This window comes from Indicator indicator, chromosome 4, assembly GCF_027791375.1.
Source record: "Indicator indicator isolate 239-I01 chromosome 4, UM_Iind_1.1, whole genome shotgun sequence".
Lineage (NCBI taxonomy): Eukaryota > Metazoa > Chordata > Aves > Piciformes > Indicatoridae > Indicator > Indicator indicator.
This window is the reverse complement of record NC_072013.1, coordinates 47,171,566-47,198,027: the sequence shown is the minus strand read 5'-3', so window position 1 is coordinate 47,198,027 and position 26,462 is coordinate 47,171,566. Positions and strand designations below refer to the sequence as shown.

Here is a 26,462-nt window from a genome sequence, read left to right as displayed (position 1 = left end):
GGCTCAAGAACTCTCTAGTTCTGTCTCTGGGACTTCAGTGACTCCACTGAGAACCTGTACAGTAGTCTCATGTGCTGGGGTTATAAATCAAGAGGAAGGAGGCTCCTCAGAGTTCAATAAAACAGACTTCTGGCATGACTAGCACCAGACTGAGGATCCTGCTGCTGACATGCCTATCTCACTGTGCTATACCAACTCATCCTACAGATCCAAGGTCTGTGTAACATGTTTCTTCCCCAAAATACCAGAGTTAGAGTAAATTCTGTGCCTCTGAAGAAAAGATGACTCTCTGCCTTTCTTGCCAAGGTCATATTATTCTAACCCAGCAGCTCTCAAACATACTACACACATTCTTTCCCCTACACACACAGTGCATCTGTGGCTTCTAGGGGATGAGAGGGTTTTACATTGCTATATAAGATCTGTAAAGTCATGCTAAGCATGTTCCTTATGGCAGCCATCATATCTCCAATAGTCACATGTGGCCAGAAATCAGTTTTATGTTCTTACATAAAACTCTGCTGCTCTGTCCCCCATTCTCCCCAAATGCCACTGCTTAGACTGCGTCAATAAAATCCCACATACAAAAAAAAACAAAAAACAAAACACATCAATACATCCACCAAGCCCCTGGGGCAGATGCAACACATGAAAGTGAGACAGATCAACTGTATATGTTACATTTTAACAGCTTCCCAACAATTCTCGGGTCAGGTCTCCAGTCTCTTTTCTACAGTGACTGCTTTCTGCACCTAATTGTCAGCAAGAGCAGAGCCATCCTCTGCTAGCACAAAGGCACTTTGAAGGACAGTCTACAGGTCAAGCACCATGGGGACCATCCACAGGCAGCTGGAAAAGGCTCTCGGTCTCTCCCCAGCACAGTTGTGCAAGTTTTCACCATCTCTGTCACTGCTGTTTGTGCCAACTTCAAGAAGTCCAGGCCAAAGTCTTAAGTGGATCCCAGTGAGACAGCACATAAAAGCTCACAGGCTCACAACTTGACTGGGGAGGCCAGTTGAACCCTGGCTCCTCCTTTGATTAAAAATGCATGAGACACGTTCACTTGCAGAACTGCACCTCACACACCACATGTGAGAAAAGCAAAGTGCTTACAGCAGAAGCAGCTAAGGAGCATTCATTCACAGTGGTCACCTCAGTGCTGGGAAGGACAGGTACTATTCACTGGGTCTCCACTGTAACACACACAGCTTCCAAAACTATGATCACAGAGTTCATGAACACTTTTACCAAACAGGTTTAATGGCCCACATTCCCACAGCTACCATACAGTCACACTTCAATCTGATAGCCAGGCAACATCACCTCATACAAAATCTTCCTTCTAAGGGGGCAATTTCTCACCAGACAGCCAAGAAAACTGAAGTTTCCAAATGGCTTCTGCTTAAAGATGTCCTTCGTGGCAGATGTCCCAAGCTATACCACTGAACACTGTTAGGGAAGAAAACAATGTTACCCTCTCTAGCCTTTGCACTTATGCATGGCAAAAACATCATTACCACATCACATGCACAAGAATTTAACCTGGCTGCCTGAAGCAGTCAGCAAGAAATTCCCCATACACATTTTACATCGCTGGGCTGGTAGATGGATTCCTTTGAGGTGTTTCACCCTCCCCTACAGGATTAGGTGAAGAAACAGTTCAATAAAGCTTGGTGAGCATTGTGTTCTCGTGAGTTGATATTTGGGATATAGTACAGAACCTCCCAAAGAACATGCAATCTCCTTTTCAACCTGTGCAGGCTTTCTCCTTAGTTCCCCCTCGTAAATAGATTGCTGACCAGATGGGTAAGTCACTGCAAAGCACAGATGCCTCATTCATCATGCACGAAGAGATTACAATGAATAACAAAGTTCTTGTAAAAAAAAAAAAAAAAAAAAACACAAACAAAACCAACAAGCACACACCCTGACAAAACCTGATCACAGAAAGTATGAAGCAGCTCCTACACCCAAGGACAAATAAGTGATTTACAAAGCCAGATACTTCCAGAGCCCTCTACAGCAATTTTTAAGTTTAATGTTTTGAAGAGCAAGTACCTGACAACACACTACCTGTGTTAAACAACAAAAGCTTTATCTGAAAGGTAGGAGATATCTGGTGACCTATATTCCCTGCCTGTTTGACTCTAAATGAGCAGCTGAGCAAGCACAAACTTCACCATTCTGCTTCTGTATTTAATAGCGGTTAGTGCAAAATAAGACAGAGAGGATCTTCAGGTGTATTAGGGCCAGCCCTCCTACAGCACACCCACACTGCAAAGACCACACAAGGACCATCCCTAGCTATGGCCCATGAAATACCACACAGCGTCACCCACAGTGGGAGAAAAGGGACCCAATGCTGTACATTCACCAACAACCCACATTTATTTACCTCACGTCTGAATTCATGATGGTACTGAAAGACATTTTAGCGAACTACAGGTTAGGTGCAGTATCACATCCGTGGGTGTCCACAGCAACTACCACAACTGCTGCTTTCTGGAAATCCAGACACCCTTCTCAAAACAGACCCTGTCTGTACGAGAGGACACTCAGTCCAAGCGAAAAGGAAGCTGTGGTTGTGACTTTTACACTTTGTCACACTTCAGTCATCAGTCACACTTAAACCACCCGATCTGAGCATGCTACCAGCAGGTTTGGAGGTCAGGCATTTCCATCAGGGACCTGGGCTCTACTTAACAAGTACTTTCTAACGTTAATAACCCCACCTCAGAGAGGCAACTAGCACAGCAAAACTCAAATCATTAACAAAAGCAGTAAGATCTGTTGGATGCAGACACTCACAGTAGACCTGCAAGATCCATGGCTTTTTAGATTATGGGATCAGCCTTGTATTTGTGTGTGCCTTTATACACAGTGCATGGCACAGAATGGCAAGAGGAGTTCTGGGGGACTGACATTTCTAAAAAGGAATTTCTCTAAGTTCATGAATAACTGTACTTAAGCATTTCTTTGGGGCAGAAAAGGTGCTCCCAAAGTGTGTGCTATCACTGCTTCAGCAGCACTGTAAATCTGAGCTATTAGAAGAAACTAATGAGAGGAGTTCAGCGGTGCAAAGGGGAAAGTATTTTAATCCCCATAAGAAACTCCCTGCTCCTGCAAAAAAAGGCTGTGGAGAGACATCAAATGAGAAGTGGATTAATTTGTTCTGCACATTGTATCTTTCGCTGCTTATGAATAGCAATGCTGCAATGAGCTCTTTAAAACCTTTGAGAGTCTCTTCTGATAGACACGAAAAGTAGGCTCTATGAGGAAAGCTGCTTTCCACCCAGGAACTGTCATTGTATCCCTACACTGTAAAATAGTAACTCCCCAGGAAGGGCCAGGTGGGAAGAGGTGTGAGACCAGTGCCTCTTCTATCATGTTCAAGAGGCCAAGCTTCACCCTCCAAATATGAAATTCATTCTGCAGCTCACCTATTTACCCATCTGAAGGCTGAGTGAAGGCTGTCATATCTGACTTAGCATGGCTCAGAAACCTGCAAGCCAGGTCCCAACAGCTCAGCAAACCTGTCTTTCCTCTGTTGTGCCTGTTGAGGTCATTACTAAAGTCCAGGAGATCTTCCTGCTTCTGATGCCTGCCATGAGCTCTGTTGAGCATGTGCAGACAAAAGAAAGGGAGCTGGATTCAATTTATCTTTGAGCAACAGCTCTAGACTGTCTGCTTCCCAAATAGTCCCAGCTGCACAAAGATACACAGGACAGCACCAAGTCACAGCTATGCCCACAGGGCCAACAGAGGGCCTTACCGAGCCAAGACACAAGGGGTTGGAAAGACCCATCAAGACACAGCCACTTCTCACACAAGCATTTGCCTATTGGATTACTGGCCATGCCAGCACTATAGACATGCTGTCTCCTCTCCCAGAGAGTGCCCAAGCATGAAAGTTTCAAGTCTGCCCCACTGACTGGTCTAAAAATGCCAATAATTCAGTAGTACTTAAATCAGATAAATTCTCCAGATTAAGCGAAGAAAAACCTAAAACATGAGTCAGAGAGGCAAGTCAGAGCCTGAAGAGAGGAGTATTTGGGAAGCATGAATCTCTCCAGTTCACCCCAGTAAGCTATTAACTAACAGTAATGAACGTTTAACTTTAATTACTTTGATCATTTCATTTCACAGGTAAGGAGTGACCATTTTACTACAACACACATCACAAGCTTATGCTTGATGGATAACATCACCACACCTCTGAAGGAAGCAAGCCCCAAGACCCTAACAGTGCTTTTGGTCACACTCAGACCACTGGGAGAAGAACAAGAACTGTACAGCCAAGGGATCCAGTCATCCATCCCTCTGAAAGGGCATTAACTGATGGGCTGCAAATGGGAAGTCCCCACTCCCAGACCAGACCATCCTACCTACAGACACCAGAATGGTGGATCATGGTAAAATTTGCACACACTGCTGAAGGGAACAGCTCCAGCTGTTCACTGGCAGGAAAAGAAACAATCAAGTGATCTTGCAATCAGAGAAGGACTATATAGAATCATAGAATTGTTAGGGTTGTGGCTCAGACCCACATCCAGCCTGGCCTTAAAAACCGCCAGGGATGGGGCTTCTACCACCTCCCTGGACAGCCTGTTCCAGTGTGTCACCACCTTCATGGTGAGGAATTTCTTCCTAACATCCAATCTGAATCTACTCACTTCTAGTTTTGCTCCATTCCCCCTAACCCTATCACTACCTGACACCCTAAAAAGTCCCTTACCAGCTTTCTCTTCTATAAAGCCCTCCCATTCAGCAAGCTGACGAGAAACACCTGGCACATCTAATTCAACTGGTAGAGGTCCATTGAAATAAATTGGCTCGAATTATTTTGAAGCAGATGCATTAATTCTTTAAAACTCTTTCTTAAGAGGCTTCTCCCCTCCACTCAAGTAACCCATGTTAACAGAGTAGCTCTCTGTCCCCCTCTTGTGATAGGACCAAGAGAACTTAAAATCTCCTGGAAGGTGGTATCCCTAACAGAGCAGGGCCTTCACCTTATGGCATATACCAAAACCTGGGGTTTGAGACTTCTTTCTACTACAAATGTTCAGCTCCTGTTTCTGAATCAAGACAGTGTTCCACTACATGTAAGATATTTCATTTCACCCTGCACCATGAAAGGCAAAAAGTCCCATGGCATGACAATCATTTCCCCTCAGCCTGTGAGCAATACTGCCCAGCTCACTCTGGCTCCACTGGCTCTTTTTAGATGCATTGGCCAGATATAGGCGTAGGACTGAAGATATGGATCACTGCCAGGCAGATCTTGTGAAAAGGAGGAAACTTCCCTCCTCAAAGGAGTAGAGCCTGGTCTTCCCATAAGCAATCCAGCACTCAAACCCCAAACCATGGTTAGAGCCCATGCTTTCTCATTTGTTGAAATCTAAGCTCACATGGCATCAATTCCTTCTCCCTTAAATGCCCTTGTTTGTGTGTTTTAGTTCTTATGTTGTCTGCTCTCACCACCCAAGTCCTTCCAAGGGAGGAAACCACTGACAGCAGCTCTATAGCCATCACCTTCAGTTAACTCATCAGCCTCCAAGGAAATAACTTCTCACTGGCACCATTTCAGACAGCTATGAGCAGCAGAACCTGAAAACCCTTCACATAGAAGCAGAGAAGGGGGTAAGGAGATCGGCTTAAATGGCAAGAAGAGTTTTCTCACCTGTGTGCCCTCCCTCCCAGTTCCTTGAAGCTCCACACCTCGAGCTACATAGTATCTGTTAATATATCCTCCCCGCTAGCAAGGGAGGTTTGGGGATTCTCCTGCCTGCTCGCAGCTCCGGCAGGCAAGACTCGATTCAAAAGGTGAGCAGGCAAGTGACTGGCCGGGAAGAGAAGCGGCAGGCGGCTGCAACCCGAGGCCCCTGCCCCGCTACCATGAGCGGCGCTTCACATGCTGCTGTATTGTTGCCTGATGAAGTGACTAAGACGGAAACGTTTCAGGGATTAGGATTCCTGAGTGATCTAATACAGGATGCTTTTGGTTGAAAGGAGGAGGGGAAAAAAAAAAAACCACATAAGCAGAGAGCGGCGAGGCTAGAGCTCCTCCTGAGCTCCCCTCCCCGCCGCCACCCTTTCAGTTTAAAAAAAAGGGCTGAATGTTACCATTTTTGGACATGAGCTCGGCGCAAGCCCTGCCCTAAACCACACCATTCAAACGAAGAGCCAGTGACCGTCCCGCTGCCGGGCCGGCGGGGCCAGGGCGCAGGCAGTGGGGTGGCGGGCGCAGGCAGGGGGGCGCCGCCACCTACCCCCAGGCTCTCCGCTCCTCCTGGGCGCACCTGCAGGCCGGTTACCGCTGACATCTGTTGCTGCGGGGAGACCCGCCGCGGCACCTCCCTGCCCGCCCCGCCATCACCTGCCCGCTCCACCCGCCCCCGCAGCCCCCGCCGGCCCGGCTTTCATCTCCTCGCCACGCTGCGCAGCGCCAGTCCCCAGACGGGCGCGCGCTGAGGGGCAACAGGGCCGCGTCCGGAGACCCGCTGCGTGCATGTGTGCGGGGAGGGGAGCGGCGTGTACTCGCCTTTCTCTGCTGCTTCTCCCAGGCCGGGTCGAGAAGCAAATCCCGGTCCCAGTCCTCCTCCGGCTGCATGTAGTCGTTGGTCTGCTGCGGGTCGTAGTGATCCATGGCTGCTCCTGCTGCTGCGGCGGCTGCCTGTCCCTATTCTGTCCTGGCGTGCGTCCGTCCGTCCGGTGTGCCAGTGGCTGCCCTCTGTGCCCGGCCCCGCGGCCGCTCAGCCCGAGCAGGCGGCGCTGGCGCCCGCTCCCACTTCTTCGCGTCGGCCGCGCGCAGCACCGTGGGGGCGGGACGCAGCGCCCCGCCCCTGCCCGTGGCCTGCGGCCCGCCCCCGTGCCTCTCATTGGCTGCCCCCCCTCCCCCCGTCGACCCTGCATTTCCCAGCGCCAGCCCCTCGTTCATTGCGTGTTCCTCGCGTCCGTCTCAATTCTCGGCCGCCGTGATAGGCGATGTGCCACCGCTCCGCCCCGCCCCCGGCACCGCCCGACACCCCCCTGCGGCGGCGACTGAGGGCGGGCGAGCAGGGGCTGTAGCCGGCGGCCTGGGCCGGGCCGGAGAGATGTTGAGGATCTTAGTGCTGCTTTTGGGGTGTTTTTCTCTCAGTGGCTCCGTGGCGGGAGGGTGCGGGCGAGCGGGTCACTCGCAGACTCGCCGTCACGGTTGAGCGGTGCGCGGAGTGGCCGAGCAGCGCGGGTCACGGCAGCGTGTGATCACTGAAAGGATGCCTTCGTGCGCTGGTCGCCGCTCCTGGCCCCGAAGTGCGGATGCTTGATCGCAGCCCTGCAGTCTTACCGCCACCGTACACGAGACGCAGCTTCTTCGTGTGGTCACGCAGCTGTGCCTGCACTCAGGATGCCAAAAAATAGCTGCGTTCTCCCCTTCCTTGCTGGCGGCTGCTGCTCAGGGTTAGGATGGCAGCGCTGACGGCCGAGGCTTGCCAGCCGGAGTCAACAGCTGCGGCCGTGCAGTGGGTGCCAGGGCTGCCCAGCTTGGCCTTTCTTGCATCCAGGCCTCTCGGGCACAGCTGCCGCACTCTGCCCACAATATCCTGTTTAACAAGAAAACCCTGAACTAACGTGCATCTGGCTCATCTAGCAGCTTCCTAGGAGAGAAACACAAACCCTTAAGGAGCATTATGATACACAAATGGTTTTCTGTCCGTTGAAAGCTGAGAGGCAAAAAATGACTGAAGCATTATGAGTTTCCTGTGTCAGTCTCTTTGAGAAGCAGGACGGTATCTCTCACAAAAGTGAGAGGAAGCCTAAAGAAACGCTGCTCTGCAACGTCATCCAGGGTAGAGTGAGCTCGTATCCCAGTTCATCCAGATCAGAGGAAATGGAGAGTTTGTGACCTGTGAGTGATGCTGAGAGGAGACTGGAAGGTTGCTGCAAAGCATCAGGATGAACTGAGCATCAGTGCTCAGTATCAGGTAGGATTTAGCCCCAAATTACACCAGCAAGCTCCTCTTCCAGAAGAGGAATTTGTTCTTTTCTGCTTCTTACAGACACTGGAAGTGAAATCAGATATGTTCTTTCACTTCTCATCATAAATAACTGTGCAAACCATAATGGAGAAATGACCTGTATTGTACTGTGTCTTCATCTGTCATACGATGTTCCTTGTGTGTACTCTCAGCCATCATAAACCCAATTATGAGCATTGTTCTGCACTATTCAGAGATCTGCATCATTTGGGGGTCCAAAGATTATTTAAATACATAAGTACAGTAATACCAATTATTTTCAAAAGCAATGCAAGATGTCTCCCTTTTGAGACCCTTTGGTAAAGCAGGATATTCAGCATCCTACCAGCTCAGGCAAACCAGATCTGAGGAATCTAGGTCTACCAGGCACTTTGGAACTCCTCCTGGATGTGCTTCGTGATGAAGTGTTGAGGAACACTTCATCATGACTTCTAGTGTGAGGTGTCCCTGTCTATGACAGGAGGGTTGGAACTAGATGATCCTTGTGGTCCCTTCCAACCCTGACTGATTCTATGATACTATGATTCTAACACAAAATAGTCCTATCACTCTGGAGAGATAGTAATGGACTTGAAAGAAACTTCCCCCAGAGTTCTGCACTGCAGGGAGATACAGGTGATAACTGATGTTTTTTTGAAAAGCAAAATGGAGGGATTTACATCTATAAATCATCAGGGTTTGAAGAGAAAAGACCAAATTTTATTTATTGGAATCATTTGATGAACACCCAGTAACAGAAATTATGAACTAACAGCTACAGCCTGCTGACATGATAGAGACAGCATATGTGCCTGAAAGTTTTCTTACTTTGGTTTTTTTTTCCTTGTTTATCAAGACACTTCCAACTTGTTATTCCAATCTGGAATAACATGGGAATTAGTGAGATCTGAGGAAACAAAGAAAGGAGGGAAACAAAGACATTCCTTGAGAGAACTCATGGGCTTTGGACCTTAAGGCAGGGGGTCCTATTATGTCTCTTCCCCACCCTTGCACTTTAAGAGGACGTTATTGAAGGCCACTTTTCACACCTCCCTAAATGTGGTGAAAGATCTCAGCTGAAGTTCTGTGAGTGAGGAATTTCAGCATTTTCCAGGAGATGCTCAGCACTGGGGAGATCCAACCTGTAAGATGTGGCAAGCTTCTGTAAGGTGCCTCTTTGGTTTCTTGGAGTTGTTTACAATGCAACTATCTCCATAGTCATAAGTTTTTATTCTTAGCTGTGTATTATACATGTAGTGATCTTACTTACAGAGACTAGTGGTATTATAAATAGAAAAATATTAGTAATTGCCAATATCCTGTTCATTTACCTGTTCTAGAACAGGGCAGAGGATGGATTAGGTGATTTAATGTACAACATCAGTGCAATAAAAGGCAATAATGGAGAGGTTTCCAGTGTATTAGACCCTCTGTCTGAACTGTTCCTGCCCTTTGTATCTCTAATTCTTGTATGGATTTCTGGGAAATATCTCAATTTGTCTCTCCTAACCCCATCCTGACTCTCAGTTTTGCTCAGATTCCTTAATAAATGCAAGTCAGTGTTCTCGGCCAAAGTTTTGTGAACTTACAGGCAGCCCTGGGGGTTGGGGGTGGGGGGAGATTGTTTGTAAACTTGGGTAGTTCCTGGATGCAGGTGACCCTTGGTCTTGCAAAGAATTGTACAAGCACCATGAAGGGAAAGAGATGATCTTGCAATGGGAGAGGAAGGCACAGCAGCAGCAGAGGCTACAGAAGCCAGTGCTGCTGATAGGAGAGATGCCTGTAACTACAGCAATCCTCTGGTTTCCCTTAGTCTCCTAGAGTACTCTTCTCCTCTGTTACAAGATGGCTGCTGATTTCCTTGGGCATTATCCATACCTTGCTGGATCAAGTGGGTCTTCGAGTGTGTCCTTCCAATCTGATGGAAAAGTGACTTTTTGTGGGACAGGGAGCACAGCCACCGTGGGAACAGTTGGACATACATCCTACTTCTTCAGCTTGCAACAGACAAAAATAGGAAGCAACCTGAGAGCATTGGGGTATTTCTGGTTACTGTTTGCTGCTCTTTTTCTTTGTGCTTAGCATATTAGCTACAAGTCACAAGCTTCCCTGGGGAGATATCTGTTTTCTTGCCAAAAACATCCCCAGGCTTCTCTAATGAAGCCTAGCAGGTGAGCTCGGTCACTCTACAACAATGGACAAGTCTGTGTTGAAGTGGCCCTTGACTTTTGTTTTAGGAAGTCCCACAGTCAAGTTTCAGTGCTTACATTTTGCAGATACACCAACTTTGTAGCTATGGGATTTAGCACTTAAATTTGGACTGCACATCGGGCTCTTAAGCTAAGGAATGCAATGAGTTATTCTTTTTCATTATTTCCACTTCCTCAGTCCAGGACACATTATTAACAAAAACTCAACACCTCTGAAATGCAGACATTAATCTGGTGGAATTCAATGGGAGACTGGGGAGGAGGGAGCTTGTTCCCAGAGATTAAGTAAAATTTGGGTTTTTAAGAAATGCTATGGAGTAAGTGCCATGGTCATCCAGGGATAGCTGGAAGCAAGGCAAAAAAAAAAAAAAGGAACATCCAAGACAGGGATGTTGTGTTTGGAGGATGGGAAAAAGGGACCTGAATGAAACTCCCAAGCACAAAACATCATTTCTCTCCTTCAGGGCCTCCTCACCTGAGCTGTATTCATCTTCTATCCTGCCCTTACCATCTGGTCTCCACTTTCCTTTTAACTCCCATACCATTTAACTAAACTTCCAAAATGGATTCCCCAGCCCTGCACCCTGGAAGTAACGTGTCTTCAGCCGAAGAAGGTGTTCTCTCCTTCTGATGACTGGGAGTCAGCTGTGCTTGTTCAGAGCATGGGCTTTAAGGCCAAAGTGACTTACAGAGCTGTCTTCAGACAGTAAGCATTTGCTAATGTTGTGTGTCATTTTGTGAAAATTATGATTATATTTTTCCTCCTTGTAAAAGCTTTGATTTTGCTTTTCTAGCAGAATATACCCTAGATTGCTCCCTTTGCTTTCACAGTGTCATTTGAGCATCAATATAATCAGGAATTATACCTCCAGTCCTATATTCCTGCTACCACCTGTAATTCAGGTCTTTGTGGGCTTGTTTGCTGAGCCCTTTTCATTTCCTGTGTCATTCTTTAAAGGACATCCCATTTCACAGTCCTGACACAGTACCTTTGTCTGGCCCAGGGACCAGAGATGCCAGACAACAGCATTTTCCATGTTCCTACAAGAGAAAGGGAATGGATTAAAACACACTTCCAATTGAAGACTGTAAGCACACAAATCCCTGACAAGTGGTATATTCATGTACTAACCATAGGCTTGATCCAGGCCATGCTCAGTGTAGACTTTTGGGATGAGAGCAGCTGAAGGGGAAAAGGCTGTAATAGGTACCCAGCTCCACAAGCAGAGGTATGCAAGGCAGAGCCAACTTGTGCCTTCCTCATGGCCAAAGTAGCGAGAAAGCAGAGGAGCTTGGTTACTTCTGGAGACCATGGATGAAGTCCAGAATGGTACATTCCTGATGCTTCCATGGGAAAGACTCAGGTCTGAGTCTCTTGTTTGCACTCTGGCTGAGAGAATGATGATGTGCCCATGGCTTGCAGATTCAAGAGGCAAAATCTGATGTTTCTCTTGCTTCCCAGGCACCAAAAAACAACGTGTGACAAGGTTTGGAGTCAAGTGTTGAAGTCTTTCTGGAATAGGAATGATGGCAAGATGGTAGCAAGAAGGCAAGCACAGGAATTAGTCTCTTTCCAGCTCCACCCATGCCCTCACAGAAAATCTCTTTATATGAGTCAATGAACTCTCAGACCTGTCATTATTTAGCTCCAGCTTAAAAACTTCACTTGAAACCCCTTCCCTTTGATGTTCTCCATAATTGCAAGTCTGCAATTTTCTAACACAGTGCTTGGAAAAAAACCAGCCCTCCCCCATCTCCATGCACATCACTTGTACGGTGGTATCCTCAGGCTGTTTTCAAGCAGAGCCCCTATCTGGCCACAGCTTGGAACGACTTTCCAAAGGAAAGCCAACAAACGTTTCACCACTTCTGAGCAGGGCAGCTTGCTCACTGTACTCCAGCAACATGCTTCACTGGCTTCTACCCTGTGTGGCTCTGCCACTAATCTGCAAGTCTAACATTGACCAGTCATTGCTGTGCCATCGATCACTGCTCTGGGACATGCTAGGTCTGCTAGTTTCAGCTAGTACAGGTAGGGCATGCAACAGTAGTTGCAATAGTGTGGCAGCAATCTGTGACTGACCAAAACCACCACCATGTTCAGAGGAAAGCACTTTGGGGATGCTTGCTCAGGCTTTCACAGCGCTCGGTGATCTGTAGCCAGTTGGAGACCCCGTGCTCCATCCACTCATGGTGCAGTTTTGCTCCAGAGAAGTGTCTCTTAGGGCAGATCTGCAGGACATGTGAAGCAGCCGTGGGTCTGCTCCAGTGCACACTAGTCCTGCCAAGGATAGTGCATCGGAGATGGATTACCCAAGAGCTCAGCGCTCTGGTCATGTGGCCCTTTCATTGCGGGCAGGCTGCTTACGCAGCAGCTGCAGAGCGCTGGTGCAAGAACCCATCATGCACGAAGCTCAGTTGCTCACAAGTTTTGTTCCCTGCGTGATGCAGACCCAGGATGATCACAGAGAGGGAACCACAGAGGGTGATGGATGGTGGAGATCTGATGCAATGCAAAATGCAATACAAGCAGGCCAGGTGGCTGCTGCAGTCTTTGATTCTAGGTGGAGGAGTTAGTGGTGCGAAAGGGCAAACTTCACACTGCGTTGCTTTTAAGGCTATGTCAGTTACATACACAGAGCAAACACAGAAGAGACATCAGCAGATCTTGAGCAGAGTGAACAGCCAGGGAATGCTGTGCCACTGCAGCAGCATGGCACAGTACATGTGCTCTGCAGGCTGATGTAATGGCAGAGCTGCAGCTCTCTCTGGCCTTCCCCAGGAAATCCATGCCCAGAAGTTCACAGACACAGCAGTGTCACTTGTAGAAAATGGATAGCAAAAGCTTCTGTTTCCCTCAGCATTTGTAAGGCTGTGGATGGAGTGCTGGGTCTGGGTGCAAGTTTTTAAGAAAGATACACATCAGTTGGAGAAAGTCCCAAGGAGAAGTAACAAGAGGGCACAGAGGTCTAGAAAACCTGACCTTAAAGGGAAGACTGAAAGAAGCAGTTTTGTTTAGTCTAGGGAAGAAAAAAAATGAAGTGAGACACAGTAGCAGACCTCAAGCATGTAAAATTTCAATGCAGAAGGAAAACAGTACATCATTTGCTGTAACTGCCAGAGAATCTGCAAAAGGGCAGGATAGCAAAGCACTTGAGTAGGCCCAAAGGAAGTTGATGAATCTCCACTGCTGAAGGCTTTAAAGTTCAAGCAGGACAGCGATAAGAAAGGCTGGACAACCAATCTTACCACGAGCCTGGATGATGAAGCCTGTGTCATCTCTGGGGATCCCCTCCAGCTCTGTTTCACAGCCCTGCAACACAGTCAGCTTTAGAGGGTAAGACAAGTACTGTGAAGCAACATGTACATGGTTCTAAAGAGACTAACAATGGAAGAAAAGCATTTACAGCTGCAGAGATGTAAAAAATGTAAAATCAGACACATGGAACCTGACCTAAACAGTCCCATCCAATGTTCATGTGTAAAGCACATTACAGCATGCCTGCAGCAGGAACTTGACTCAGCTGAGAGGTGACTAAGGTGAAAGGCGCTGTAGAAAAAAAAAAGTACAGCCACACATTTAGGTACACTTGCATGGACAAAAGCCACTCTAAACCCACGTGCAGCTTTCTCATAAAGGAAGTGGCAGTTCTCTTTTGTGTTACAGCTATCAACAAAATTCACCTTTAGTACTCCAAATGCTGAGAAGAAACGCTTTACTCCTGGCTTTGGCTTTCAAATGCACCTCTCATGGCCTCTTTATCTCCTTGTGCTCTTAGCATTGCTTATTTCAGTAGAGAGAGTTCACAGTGACACTGGACTCCAAACTATATTCACATTCCGTGCTTGCGTGTGGGGCCATGATGACAGCTCATGAAGGGATGACAGCATTAGTGCACCGATGGGATGTGAGTCCTCTTAACATTAGGGAGAAGGTGGTGGTTAATTCTTTCCTGTTAGTTGTGGTCTTCAGGATGCTAATTGAGGCTCCTGTAACATCATTTAGTGCTGGGAGTGCAGGGGGATCAGGGCAAAGCAGCTGAGCTGCTATTTTGGTGTTTCCTGTACCATGCCAAGCCACCTACCTCCACCAGCAGCAGAGATGGCACATCTTAGCACAGTGTGGTGTGGAGGAAGAGCTCACTGATTTCAGAAAAGTAGTTGGTACAACTGCAAAACACAACAGTCTTCCAGGCACAGCAGCCTTTCCTCAGCACCGTGGCCCAGCAGTGAGTGGGGAACATGATGCTGAGTCAGTAAGGTTGTGATCCAAATTCAGACTTGTCTCAGAAGTGGAGCAAGATCCACATGCTGAGCCTGAATCCACCACTCCATTAACTTGCCTTCCCAAAGTATGCCTAAAGCTCATCCATCTTACAAGCAGGGATGGGCAAGGGGTTGAAGAAGCCCCTTCATCTCACTCCTCTGGAAGGTGCAGGGAGCACCTGGGTGGTCAGCAGCATGCCTGCCCCCACAAAGCAAATTTAGGTCTCATGTTCCACACACAAAGCCTGCTGCATAGCAAAGGCTATGGATTATGCACAGAAAATCTTATGTTTATTTTATTTTTTCCTAACTGGCTCATTTTCTTTGCTATTTCTTCTCTGTACAGTAGGAGCAACTCCACAGCTACCTCAAATCAAACTGCAGTGCCAAGTTACCTCCTGCATCAGAAGGCCTCTTTGGGAAGAAGCAGCAAACCTCATACTGTCATATTTGTAGCATCTTCCCTGCTAGAAAGGTGCCATAAAACAGAGCTTGGAGGAGATACAACAGCTCTCAGCAGAAGCAACCACTCAGCAAGGAAACTAGACAAGCTGCTTCCTTTAATCCCTTCCCTAGTAGGACTTCCCTCTCCTCCCCATCTTTTCACATAACATACACCTGTGGTTTTGCTCCTAAGAGAAGACTCTAAACCAGCAGTGCAAGTCCTGGGCTCCGGTACCTCTTTTTTTTTTTTTTTTTTTTTTTTTGATGAGCCATTACTACATGCTCATGCCCTCCAAGCCTACCACAAAACTAGTTTTGGAACACAGCAAGTAAAGAGGGATATGAGAAGCACAGACAGTGGTACTTCTGGACCAAGTGAAGGAGGCTCCTGGGGCAACCTACCACATTCAGACTGGGCTGCTGGTTGTAGGTACACCCCACCTCTGCTCTCTTGGGCTGTAGCTCAGTAGTCAGGGCCAGCACTCAGAATTCATCTTCACTGTTTAGAGAGTTTGTTCCACAAGCAGAAAGGAAGATGAAGGGGCTGAGGAATCATATGAAATGGTGGGAGAGACCTCACATTAAGCCTGAAGTTCATCTGTCAAGACACAACTCTCTCATGTTCTTTGTTGGACCAGCAAATTAACCCCTGTGGTTACATGTTTCTTTCCTGACCTCTAGGAGATCAGCAAAGTCTCTAAAAAGTGTTGCTTTTGGCTTTCTTTTTTTTGTTGTCTTCTGGTTTTTTTGGGTTCTTTTGGTTGGTTGGTTGGTCGGCTTTGTTTTTTTTTGACAGGGCAGGCATCAAGCAGAGGCTTTCCCTGTGGTTGTGCTCCTGTCATGGGAAGGACAGATACACTTCCATGAGGGATGCCTATGAATCAGCCTGTAGGCTCTTACGCACTATCATTTGAAGCTTTAAAGAAGGCTTTAGTGCAATTGCTGTCCATCCCAGCAGTTGGTGACCTGACTGGGTCTGCCTGGACAATCAATGCACACAAGCTGCATCACTGCAGCACTTGTGGAGTGGAAGCACTGTTATCTACTCTGTTTCTCCCCAGATCCAGTATTGGCTGGCACTTGGTATGAAGACAAGAGCCAAGTGTTCCAGTCATCCTGATGGGCCATGCTTTCCTCTCCTCACCCAGGTTTCCTCCATTCTAGGCTGTGCCTGGCCCCGGTGTGCCTGGTAGAAAGCTAGCCTTACATGGAGGATGGCAGTGGTGCAGCAGCAGCAGGGGTGATGCTGTCCCACAGACTGGGGGTCCCAAGCCTGCGTTGCCTGCTTGGTGCTGGCTCCTCTTGACCTCCCTCCTGCAGCACTCAGCTTGTCTGCTGCCCCACCAGCAGCTTTCCCAAACCAGAGCAGGAGACCGCTGGGACTGAAGCTGTGAAATGGAGGGACAAACTCAAACTGGGAGCAAGAAGAAGAAATGCTGAGTGGAGAGTTTGGGGGTGAGCTAGATGCTCCAGACATCTGTGCTTTACATTGCCTCCAGCACAGGCAGAAAGTGGCAATGCTCTCCTGTCTAGAAAGCTTGGGCGTTCCTTACAGCAAACTTGGGTCTTACCCTGCTGAAAAGGGAGAGCTGCTTGTATATATAAAGGAAGATGTGGTTTTCTCTTGTGTTATGGCTAACAGCCACCATCACTATTCTTGGCCAAAAATAATCCAAACATCCCAACCCCATCTTCTTCACAGGACAGAGTGTACAGGGTTTCAGCATCTGCACTCTCAGCTGCCTGTGTGGCAGCTTGTTGGGGCAAGAGCAGCTATGAAATGGAGGGATTTAAGCATAAGAACAGCTGTACCTTAGGTTTCTATCACCTGAGCCAGAGGTCTCTGGCTCTGTATATTTAGTGAGAGCAGTGATGTATAAGAGCTTGGCAGCTTTGGACATGTAGTGGGAATCCCATCATAGGCATAAGGGTTCTGGCTGTGGGGCTGACGCAGTGAGACCCACATGTTCTTGCCCTGGGTAAGGGAGAGCCTTAGGAAGAGGCTGTTGCAGCCTTGGAATGAGCCTGATACACCTCCTCTGTCACTGAGTCACTGGCTTCATCTTATCCATCCTGCACAAACCTTGGCCCAAAACACACTGGATGGCAAACACCAACTTTTCTTTGGTCTGCAGAGAAGAGCTGGAATCCATTTCCATGAAAAATTCTGGAGAAAGGCTAAAGGTAAAGACTAAAACGTTGATTCCCCATCCCCTGGCAGTGATGTACTACCTCCAGGGAGTCAGATCTTCCAGATCAATGAACCTTAAAAAGACAGAGATGTTATTTGGAAGAAGAGAGCTGGCCTCACCTGCAGTGGTGGCACTGTGGCTATTGTATATCCTGATACACAATGCCTGACCACAGCATTTTGAATCACAGAATCACAGAAACATTCAGGTTGGAAAGGACCCTCAGGATCATCAAGTCCAACTGAGTTCCACTCAGTTGAGGTCAGTTCTCCAGCCAAGATGCTTGGTACCATGGTGTCCTCCATCATAGCAGCCTGGTATGTCTTGCTTCTACCCACAGCTCTGAGAAGCTGACCCCAAGCAGGCACCTCAAAGTTATTGGAGAAGAAGTGAGGGCATCCCCATCCAGCAAAAACAATGATGACAAGAATGAGCCACAAGGTCAGTGTGCTGGCCTCTTTCTCCTAATCACTTATCTCTAGGGTTTGTTTTTTTTTTAAATTACCTCATCTCAGAGGGTATTTTTTAGTGCAGTAACTCTGGGATAACTGAGCTTGCAGGTCTTGGAAAAAGAGTTATATTTGGAGCCAGAAAAAAAAGGTCTTTCATGGTTGATGGTAGTGCATAGACCTTGGAGCAGAAAAAGGAATTTTCTGTTGCAGTAATCATTGTGCAGGTTATGTTCATTGTACCTGCATGGCTGGACAAGGTGAGCTAATAAAGCTTCATGAAGTTTCCCTGTACTGTTGTGGTAAAGAGCCCCAGGTGCTCTCTACTCTTCCTCATAAGGCTGAGCTAAAAAAGAGCATCTTTCTGGTACTCTGATGGCCATAATTAGTGATTAAAATAGAAGTCTGGGAAGAAAAAGAAAGTGGCCTGGTCTGACTGCAAGACTCAGCAGCTCTAGGGCTGGGTTTGTGGAATTATCCTGTTCTTCTGAACACCCTTCTGACATCTGAAGCCTCTGGGGGACACTGTTCACAGCACTGCAGACTGACAGAGAGGGATTGGAAATGCCAGGATACTGAGATTTTGTGAAACATCTTCATTATTTCCTATGAAGTCCTGTTTTAAATCCTCCACTGTCACAGATGAACTTAAATGGTTCTCAAGATACCCCATGGGCAACAACCAAGGATTATAATATGTCTTTCTCTACAGCAATACCCACATAAAAGAAAAAGCCTTGTGGCACAGTCTGTCTTTCTGTTTATAAAGGCAGTTCTTTTTTTTTTTTTTTTTTTTTTTTTTTTTTTTTGAATGGGAAGTAGTTTCTGAAGGGGAAAATGTGAAAAAAATAATAGGGCTTCCAATTGTGTAAAATAAATTGCCAATATTTGTTTGTGAAATACAGTGAGATGTGTTATTTTTCTACTACAAACCATTGTAACTACTATTGTTTCCCAGTGCTCATGATCATCCCAGGTACAGAGCTAGAAATATGCTCTCAGAGAAACAGTTCTAGATCTCTGCTGACAGACCTCCGTCCACAGCTGATGAAGCACATTTTAACCTCTGTGTTTCTTTCAGATCCAAGCGTACCTCACGTACCTTGAGTACCTGGTACTGTAAAGAACGATGGAATCAGAAAACAAAAAATTGTGAACATTTGACTAAGAACCTAAGGGAACCTCCATGCAAATTACCCATATGCAAACCTCTGCCAAGGCAGTGTCAAATTCAGCCCTAGCACCACACAGATACAAACCTGGTTGATGAAGGATTTTTACTGGGAAGTTCTGGTTTAAGTTCTGTCCTGACAGCACCTCATTGGGACACCCTGTGGTTCTTAATAAACAAAGCTGGGAAACAATTTCCATCATAGGTCTGTGCACAGACTCTGCTCCACATACTTGCAGTTTCTGAAACATACAGCTTTGGGATTAATCATGTTTCCATGCTCTTAATTCAAGGATTATTTTCTGCTAAGGAAAAAAAGTAACAAAGCATCCCCCTTGATCCCCTTGGATTCCTAACTCTCCATTCTTCGAATAACAGACAATGCAAAAATTACACAATTGACACGGTGGGAAATAAATAGAAACACTTCTTTACCACTTCACTCAAGCAAGGCTCTATTTTGGATTTTGAAAGGTACTTAAGTCACCTTTGTGCCAAGTCCAGCTGAACACCATTGCTTGACTTGAATGAGAGTAAAGTGTGCTTAAGGTTATTGGATTATCACTTTATGACATGTTCAAATAGCATCTGCTAATAGTAGAGTTGAGTGCAGCTCCCAGCATGGTGGCGTCTGCATGCACATCCCCTCTGCCCAGAGGCTTTGGCTGGGGTTGTGGAGCTGCTGGAACAGGTTCTGTTAATCTCACTGAAACACATAAATAACCTCAGTAGTTTATAGTCCTCTCTGATTCTGTTTTCTTAAACCAGCAAATTAGTCACAAATTGCATTGCTTTAGCTAAAAATAAAATGTAAATATTGTGGGGTTTTCTGCATGTTTTTTTCTTTTTGTGCCTGACACCTGAAACCCCTACAAGTGAAAAACAAAGTGGAAGGCACAAGGCACCCCCTTTTCTCCATGCTTTTGCAGTTTGTTTTCAGCACCATGCAAGTGCTGAGCTTCTTCTCCAGGACCAGTTTCCTTGTTTGCCCAGACCTATCAAATAGCTGTGGGAAAAGAAAGCCCAAAGCCTCCTATATGACTACCATAGAGGGGAGGCAAATCCCAGCCCAACGATTCAGGTTCTCCTGGGACACGACCAGGGCTGACAGTGCTTGGTCTTCTGCAGCACGGTGATGGCACAACATCTTCACCAATGCCAGCTGGTCTGAAACAAGTCTCCTGACCCTCCTTATTTTGCAGCATGATCTGTTTCAGGGCAGTGGCACCCTAGCCCTTGGGCACTCTCTGGGAGTGACTTCCATCTGCTCATAGCTTTTGCACTCAAGTAATGAGAACTTTTGCAAGGGAAAAAAGAACTACATGCAACAATAGCAGTAATTATGGAAAGAGTAATTAAAAACAGAGGGAGAAAAGAGTCTGGGCCCAGTTCAAACAGTGTGTGCCCAATAGCAAAACTACCATTATCTTGAAGAGGACTGAGTGCTGGCGTCTTCCTCATTCCCAAACACAGCTACAAAAGAGGCACACCTTGGATTAACAGCAGCGTTTTCTCTCGTACCTGCTTATCTGCTGTGTTCATTTATCTGTGACTTAGCATTTATATTTACAAAATTCAGCCCATCCAACAAGTTTCTCGGCACATAGCCACAGCACATTGCATACATGTAGAATACCCTAAGAGAGGAAACCAGCTCCAAGATCTTCTTGAACATCAAAAGACTTCAGCACTGCCAGAGCGTTGGTGGGATAAATTAGTGGTGGGTGCAAAAGGCTGAAAAATTCTTGCTACAGTTCTCCAGCCTGGTTTGGCAGCTTTTTGCAGCAGACTTGTCCCTCCTGACAAGTCCCTCTTACCTTCTGGTCTCTGCCCACACAAGCAGCCCAGAGGCTCCCCAGCCCTCCATGGCCATGGTTGATATGGATGTTGCAAAGGAAGGACAGTGTGGTGTTCCCCAAGCACAGCCCCATGTTACATGTGCTAGAACACTCTCACATTGGCACCATCCCCTTTTATTAGGCACCAGATGATATTCAGACTATCCTTATTCCAGCATAGGTCTCTACTTGCAGATAAGCCTGGGATGGATGCCCTGCAGAAGGAACGGGGCCAGTATCTGCCTTCCAGCTCCCTTGGAGGAGCAGAAGCTGCATTGACTCTATACTCAGTCCTGCTGAGAAAAATTTAGGTCTTACATTTTAATCTCTAGCTACAGACACGTCTCTTGCTCCTTCCAGATCCAACGGGAAGGCTTGGAAAGAGCTACTGCTGCAGGGCGTTGCCTTCAGGGAGGACACGCACACGCATGGGCCACCAGGTGGGAAGAACTGGCTGAGCTGCAAGGCCTCCTGCTTTGGCTGGGGGGTGGGGGTGCCTGGCTGCTTCCAAGTGTTTTTTAAAAGTAAAACCAGAAAACCACATCAAGTTCTGGATTTATAATAAAAAAAGGCATTAGGAGCTTAGAATCTCATTCTGGTTTAATGTCTGTGAACGTTCAGGCCAATTTTTTCTTCAGACCAGTAGAGGTCTGTAATTCTTGAGTACCATCAGGTAATTCAGGTTGGACAGACATCCTGGGGGACATCTGGTCTAACAGCCAGCTCAGAGCAAGGCCAGTTTTGATCAAGTTACTCAGTCCAAAAACCATAATTTCACTAACACTTTCTTATTCATTCTATCTGCTGGCTTGAGAGACTGAGTTATGTTCTTTCCACAGTTTAGTCACACAAGCAATGCAGAAACCACTGCAGTTGTGCCCAGGTTCTAGTTTATTTTTTTTTCCCTGGTTTATATAAAAATGGAAATTGGTAAGAGCCCAAACTGTCCTCAGCTCCACTGGAACAATGGCCATTGTTCTGGAAAAAAGCAAGTCATGCTGAGCCCCATTACACCCTTTCTAGTGGCCACATTGTCTTTGATAAAAATAGCCCAGGGCTGTTCTTTTAAAAACATGCTCTGATCTCCTCAGGAAGGACAAGGTCTTTTGATAGAAAACTGTATCTGAAAGACAATATCTGCCATGGCATGCCTTCATAGCACCACAACTAAAACACTGCTGGTGAGCTCTTTTTGTGGTACCTGGGTTTTGCCTTGGAATTTTCCTGGCAAAACAGAGAGCATGCTGAGTCTGTGCTGCCCAGGGTCCATGTGAGCTCGTGGTCCTTCCCTTGCAGCCTTCTAGTTTCACCAGGAGTCCTATGCCTTGTAACTGCTTTTGCTGGAGTCTATGGACCAGAAGAGGTAAGATGTGATGTTTGGCTTTCCCTCACAGCGCTGGGTGGAGTAAACAGTGTTTTGGTCAAGCATTGTGACTAGGTGAAAAAAAAAACTGTGGAGAATGAGAGGTTGTAAAGAGACAGAGAAGGGGAGGGAGGAAAGATGTATTTGAGCCATCAGATCATGTGCTCCCAGTAGGAACATTAGTGGTGTTTGGGTCCGTCTGGTTTTAGGAATCAAGTCCTGCCTGCTCCATGGAAACTTTTGAGGACATCATAAATATCTGCTGTCTTCAAAATGAAATTTTTTTGTCCTTAGTATCGCAAGAAAGATGTGGGTCTCTCCCCTGAATGCCCAAAAGGTGGATGACAAGTCTTGCTGGTGCAAGACTGGTGGCCATGTGTCCTGCAGGGCAGGGAAAGAGGCTGGTGACAGATGTGGCTGCCCTTGCCCCACACCATAGTAGAAAGGTAAAACGGGAAATACACAGAAGCAGTGGCACGAGTGATGGAAGCAGGAGCCGTTGATTGGATGAATAACCAGGGAGCATGCTGAGGGACACTGTTCAGAGTGGTGTGCCAAGAGAAGACAAGGACCACACAGGCTTCTTGCAACTGTGCAAGACATTTATAGCCAGCCTTTGAAAAAGGGTATGGAGGAAATAACTGGATTTTAACACTTGGTGTGCCTATATTCTATACTGAGATGTAGCATTTTCCTCTTTGCTTGTAAAGGACACAAGCCATCTTAAAACAAGGGTTTAAATGATTGAAAAATATCTCTTCTGGGCAAACTTTGTGGGTGTCTGGTAAGAGGCAAACTAAACATTTCAATAGCACAGCATCTTCCCTCACTTTATTTTAAGAGGCACAGAGGCTGCTACTTTCAGGAAAAAAATTGCCTAAGGAAAATGACAAATATAACGGACAGATTGGAAGGCTTATATCAAAATCCTCTCTTGCCTTCTCTCTTCAGTGTCAAAGAGAGGCCAAAAATAGGGCTGCCACACCTGGAGGGTCCTCAGGACTTTGGATTTTGTTGCTTTGCCCTACAGTCAGCAGATTCAAGCTTCCAGTCAAGTGTTTCTAAAACTGATGCTGTATTGATGCCAATACAATCCTCCAAAGTACAAAATAGAACACACTCAAGCAAGCAGGCAGATTTCCAAACCGTCTGGCCCCTTGACATCATTTCCTTCTCATAACTCATCTTGTGTGTTGTACCTCTGACTTGCACATCTCTGGCTTCCTTGAGATAAGGGAGAAATTCTTCTCGTGTCAAGTGAGCTTCTTTAGTTTTATCGCCAATCTCTCAGATAAGGGGCTCCTGTGAAGCAATCCTTGCTGTGCTCACATTCCAGTCTTCCAACAGTGGAACGCTGAGCTTTTCCACCTTATAAGGATGAGTTGCACTGCTCATTTGAAAGGTGCTGCAACCACTTTAAAGGATTTCACAGCCTGAGTATTGCAGAAGGAAATGTACCTGGTACCTGCCCTTCTGGATTAGCCAGCAGCATGGCATTCCTGGGATGCTGTTTTGTATGCCTGAGCAAACAGCACTTGGAAGGCTATATTATATACTTTTTTTTTTTTTGTAGACAGATTTTTGTCCCTTTCCCAGCCCAAGCCAGTACTGGCTGCAGTTAACACAGCAAGTCAGAAAATTTCTGCAGTGAATTAGGAATTTGATTTGTGGATGGGAATTCACTTTCCCTGACGTCTACTCTCTTTGTCGATGGTTGAACTCCAGGCTTGGCTGGAGCGGCTGCTACTGGTGCCTAAAAAAAAAAAATCCCATGCTAATGGGCTTCTACCTAGAAGAGCCCCAGAGCATTCTTTTTTTACCATGTGTGAGGAAAATCGGAATGTAAATGTCTTAACAAAATAAGCATTGGCTTTTATAATGAAGCAGAGAAACCAGATGTTCTGTCTCCCTCTGCATAGAGAGCAAGGAATAAAGTGTCCCAAGAAACATAAAATGGTCCCTGTTGTGTGGAGAGCAGACTGCCTGTTCAAACTTCCATGCAGTAAAATGGACACTAAATATGTAGTTCAGACTTTTAATTTTCTCTCCTTTTCTGGGAGGGGGGAAAGGTGGGGGAGGGAGGTTGTTTCCAGTTTTCAGGCTATAAGTTCTTGCTCTACTCATAGAAAAAAAAATCTGTTTTGGAAAACAAAGACTGGGGAGGAGGGAGAAGGTTCCCTCTTTGGCAGCTTGTTTGAACATCCAGGCTGCAATGATGAGTGATGCACTATAAAACATTTCATCATGAGCCATGCTGTTCTCACAAAGCTTCCTGTTTCTCACAAGCCTCCCTGTTCATGACAAGGAAAGCTCAAGGGCAAAAGTGTGGAGGGCATCAGGCTCCTGTTCTTCTGCTGGATGGACATTGGACTGCATGGTGCTGTTCTGTGAGAATTCAACTGGTGCCTCCTTTCCTCATCTCTGTATTTTCCTTCCAGATCCACCTCTGTGAAGTTTTTCAGCAGAATAGGTCAGGAATAGCCAAGAACAGACCTGGAGGTTAAACCAATCCACAAGTAGGCAAGGAGGTTCATTTCTGAGGGAGATTGGAGAGGTTGGAGGCTCGTGTCAAACTCCAACTTCTTCAGCCAAGACTGAGGCCAGAAGAAGAGTAGGTTATTTACAATTAAACCAACAGAGAAGAACCTGTGATATTGTTCTTGAATAGGAACTGTTTAAAGGAATAAATCATTGCCATGGAAACGAGGAACTTTGCCAGAGCGACACAGGAAATGAAGTTCAGTGAGACATACTCGAGGAATTTTCAGCAATGATAACAGCAGTAACTGCTCCTTTGGGGATTGCACCCTCAGGCCAGGGGATCTCATCTTGCCTTCTGAGTCCAGGGAGCATGGAGGAGGTAATCAACCCAGGAGCTTGTGGTGGGATTCACCACAGCAACACCAGCACCACATGAAGTGCAATGCAAGGCAGAACAGAGCCGGTGAAAGTCTGCAAAAGGACTTTGGGAAGCAAAATTAACTACACAGGGATTAGACCAAAATGAATCCACAAGGCATGAAAGCCTTGAAACGTGTTATCAGCCTGGCTGCTTCTCTAAGTCCTAATTAGTTCCAAAGGCCTCTTCTTTATCTTGAAGTCCAAAGAGGCAAGGACAAGAGTTTAGCTGAAAGGAAACAATCCCTTCACCCCATTTAGGTGTTTCTCTTGACTCCATTTAGGGGCTTCTTACACCCCCCACACTCATCCTACCACTACAGGGAAGATATGACCTCCCCATTCTTGGCTGTTACAATTGCTTTTCAAAAATAAGTCTCCTAGTTGCACAGGGTGGCTTATCCAGCTTACACAAACCTATCTGCATCTAGCCTTCCTCCCTGTGCTGTCAGGAAGGCTGACTCCTGAGTAGATCTTTTCACTCATTATGTTTTGGCTCTTTTTGAGCCATTTCCATGCTCGGGAGCCCAGCCTGGGCAGCTGACATCTCTTCTATTGCACTTGAAACCAAGCAGGGTATATGGGCAGCTGCTCCATTGTTCTTTGTTGGATGTATCTTCAATGCAATTCCAAACATGGCTGAGCGTGCAAGCAGGACCAAAGTTGAAGGCATAGAAAACCTAGAAATGATAAATCCAATCGTATAAAACAAGCTGGAGAAGTGACAGCAGCAGTACTCCAGGCCGCAATTTAGTGCCAAGAATGCTTAGGGGAAGTCTGAAGGAGCAGCACCACAAATGTGAGAGGAACCAGCAAACCCAGTCATCTGCCTGCGAGTCAGCCTAGAGGCTTGCAGTCATGAACATATTTCTGTAGGCACTTTGAAATCTAGCTTGAGCAGCAACTCTTGGGTGTGATAGAAAAATGTTCTCTGTGGTCAACACTTTTGTAGTGTCTAATGTGAGTCGCTGATCCCTGGATTAGTCTTCCAGGTGGATTGCTGCATCTGAGCAGCAGCCGGTTTGTTAGGTGCCTAAATACAGCTTCAGTGATCTCATTGTGCATCTCCTCTCCTTTTATGGGAACAGCAGCCCCAGAAGCACCCTGGAGACACATCACAGCAGAGTGCCTCTGCTGGTACGCAGGGCAGCTGGGCTGCAGTTGCCAGACCCAAGCCAAGAAGGCAGCAGACCAGACGGAGGCTAATATTACTCTTCCCAGAGGTGCAGTAGGTCACTGCTTCATCCTGTGAGCAACTCCAAATTTCAGGGCAGTGAGAGAATTGTTTATATTGGCTACTTGTACAAATGCTGGGAAAAAAAAGGGTATTATGGGACTTCTGTTCTTTAATTCCAAAAAGAAATCAAACATGTCTAGACTGTTGCATGCATGTGGCTTTCTTCCAGGCTTCTCCCACCTGGAGCAATAAGCAAGCTGGAAATTCTCCACAAAAGAGTTTTCAACACCCATTTAAAAGTACTCTCAGCCCAAGCACACTAGCTGGTATTGACCAGCCAAATCCTATTAGGAGACAACTTCAGATAGGGTAAAAGCTTCCAGGTGCAGGTCATAGAGAGCCGATTCTGTAGTTTCCTTGCTCCCTTTCCCCAGAGGGAAACTAAGGAACAAGCTGG

General features: G+C 46.6%; 1 protein-coding gene across 6 annotated transcripts in view; it reads right to left on the bottom strand.

Annotated features, from left to right (window-relative positions):
- Positions 1 to 6,733, bottom strand: part of ACTN1 (actinin alpha 1) — an 88,831-nt gene extending 82,098 nt beyond the window's left edge. For all 6 annotated transcript variants that reach the window (XM_054400283.1, XM_054400281.1, XM_054400284.1 and 3 more), the window contains exon 1: positions 6,542 to 6,733. In XM_054400283.1, coding sequence (XP_054256258.1) covers positions 6,542 to 6,646 — 105 coding nt within the window. In that variant the 5' untranslated portion in view covers positions 6,647 to 6,733. The remainder of the gene's footprint in view (positions 1 to 6,541) is intronic.
- Positions 6,734 to 26,462: the final 19,729 nt, after the last annotated feature.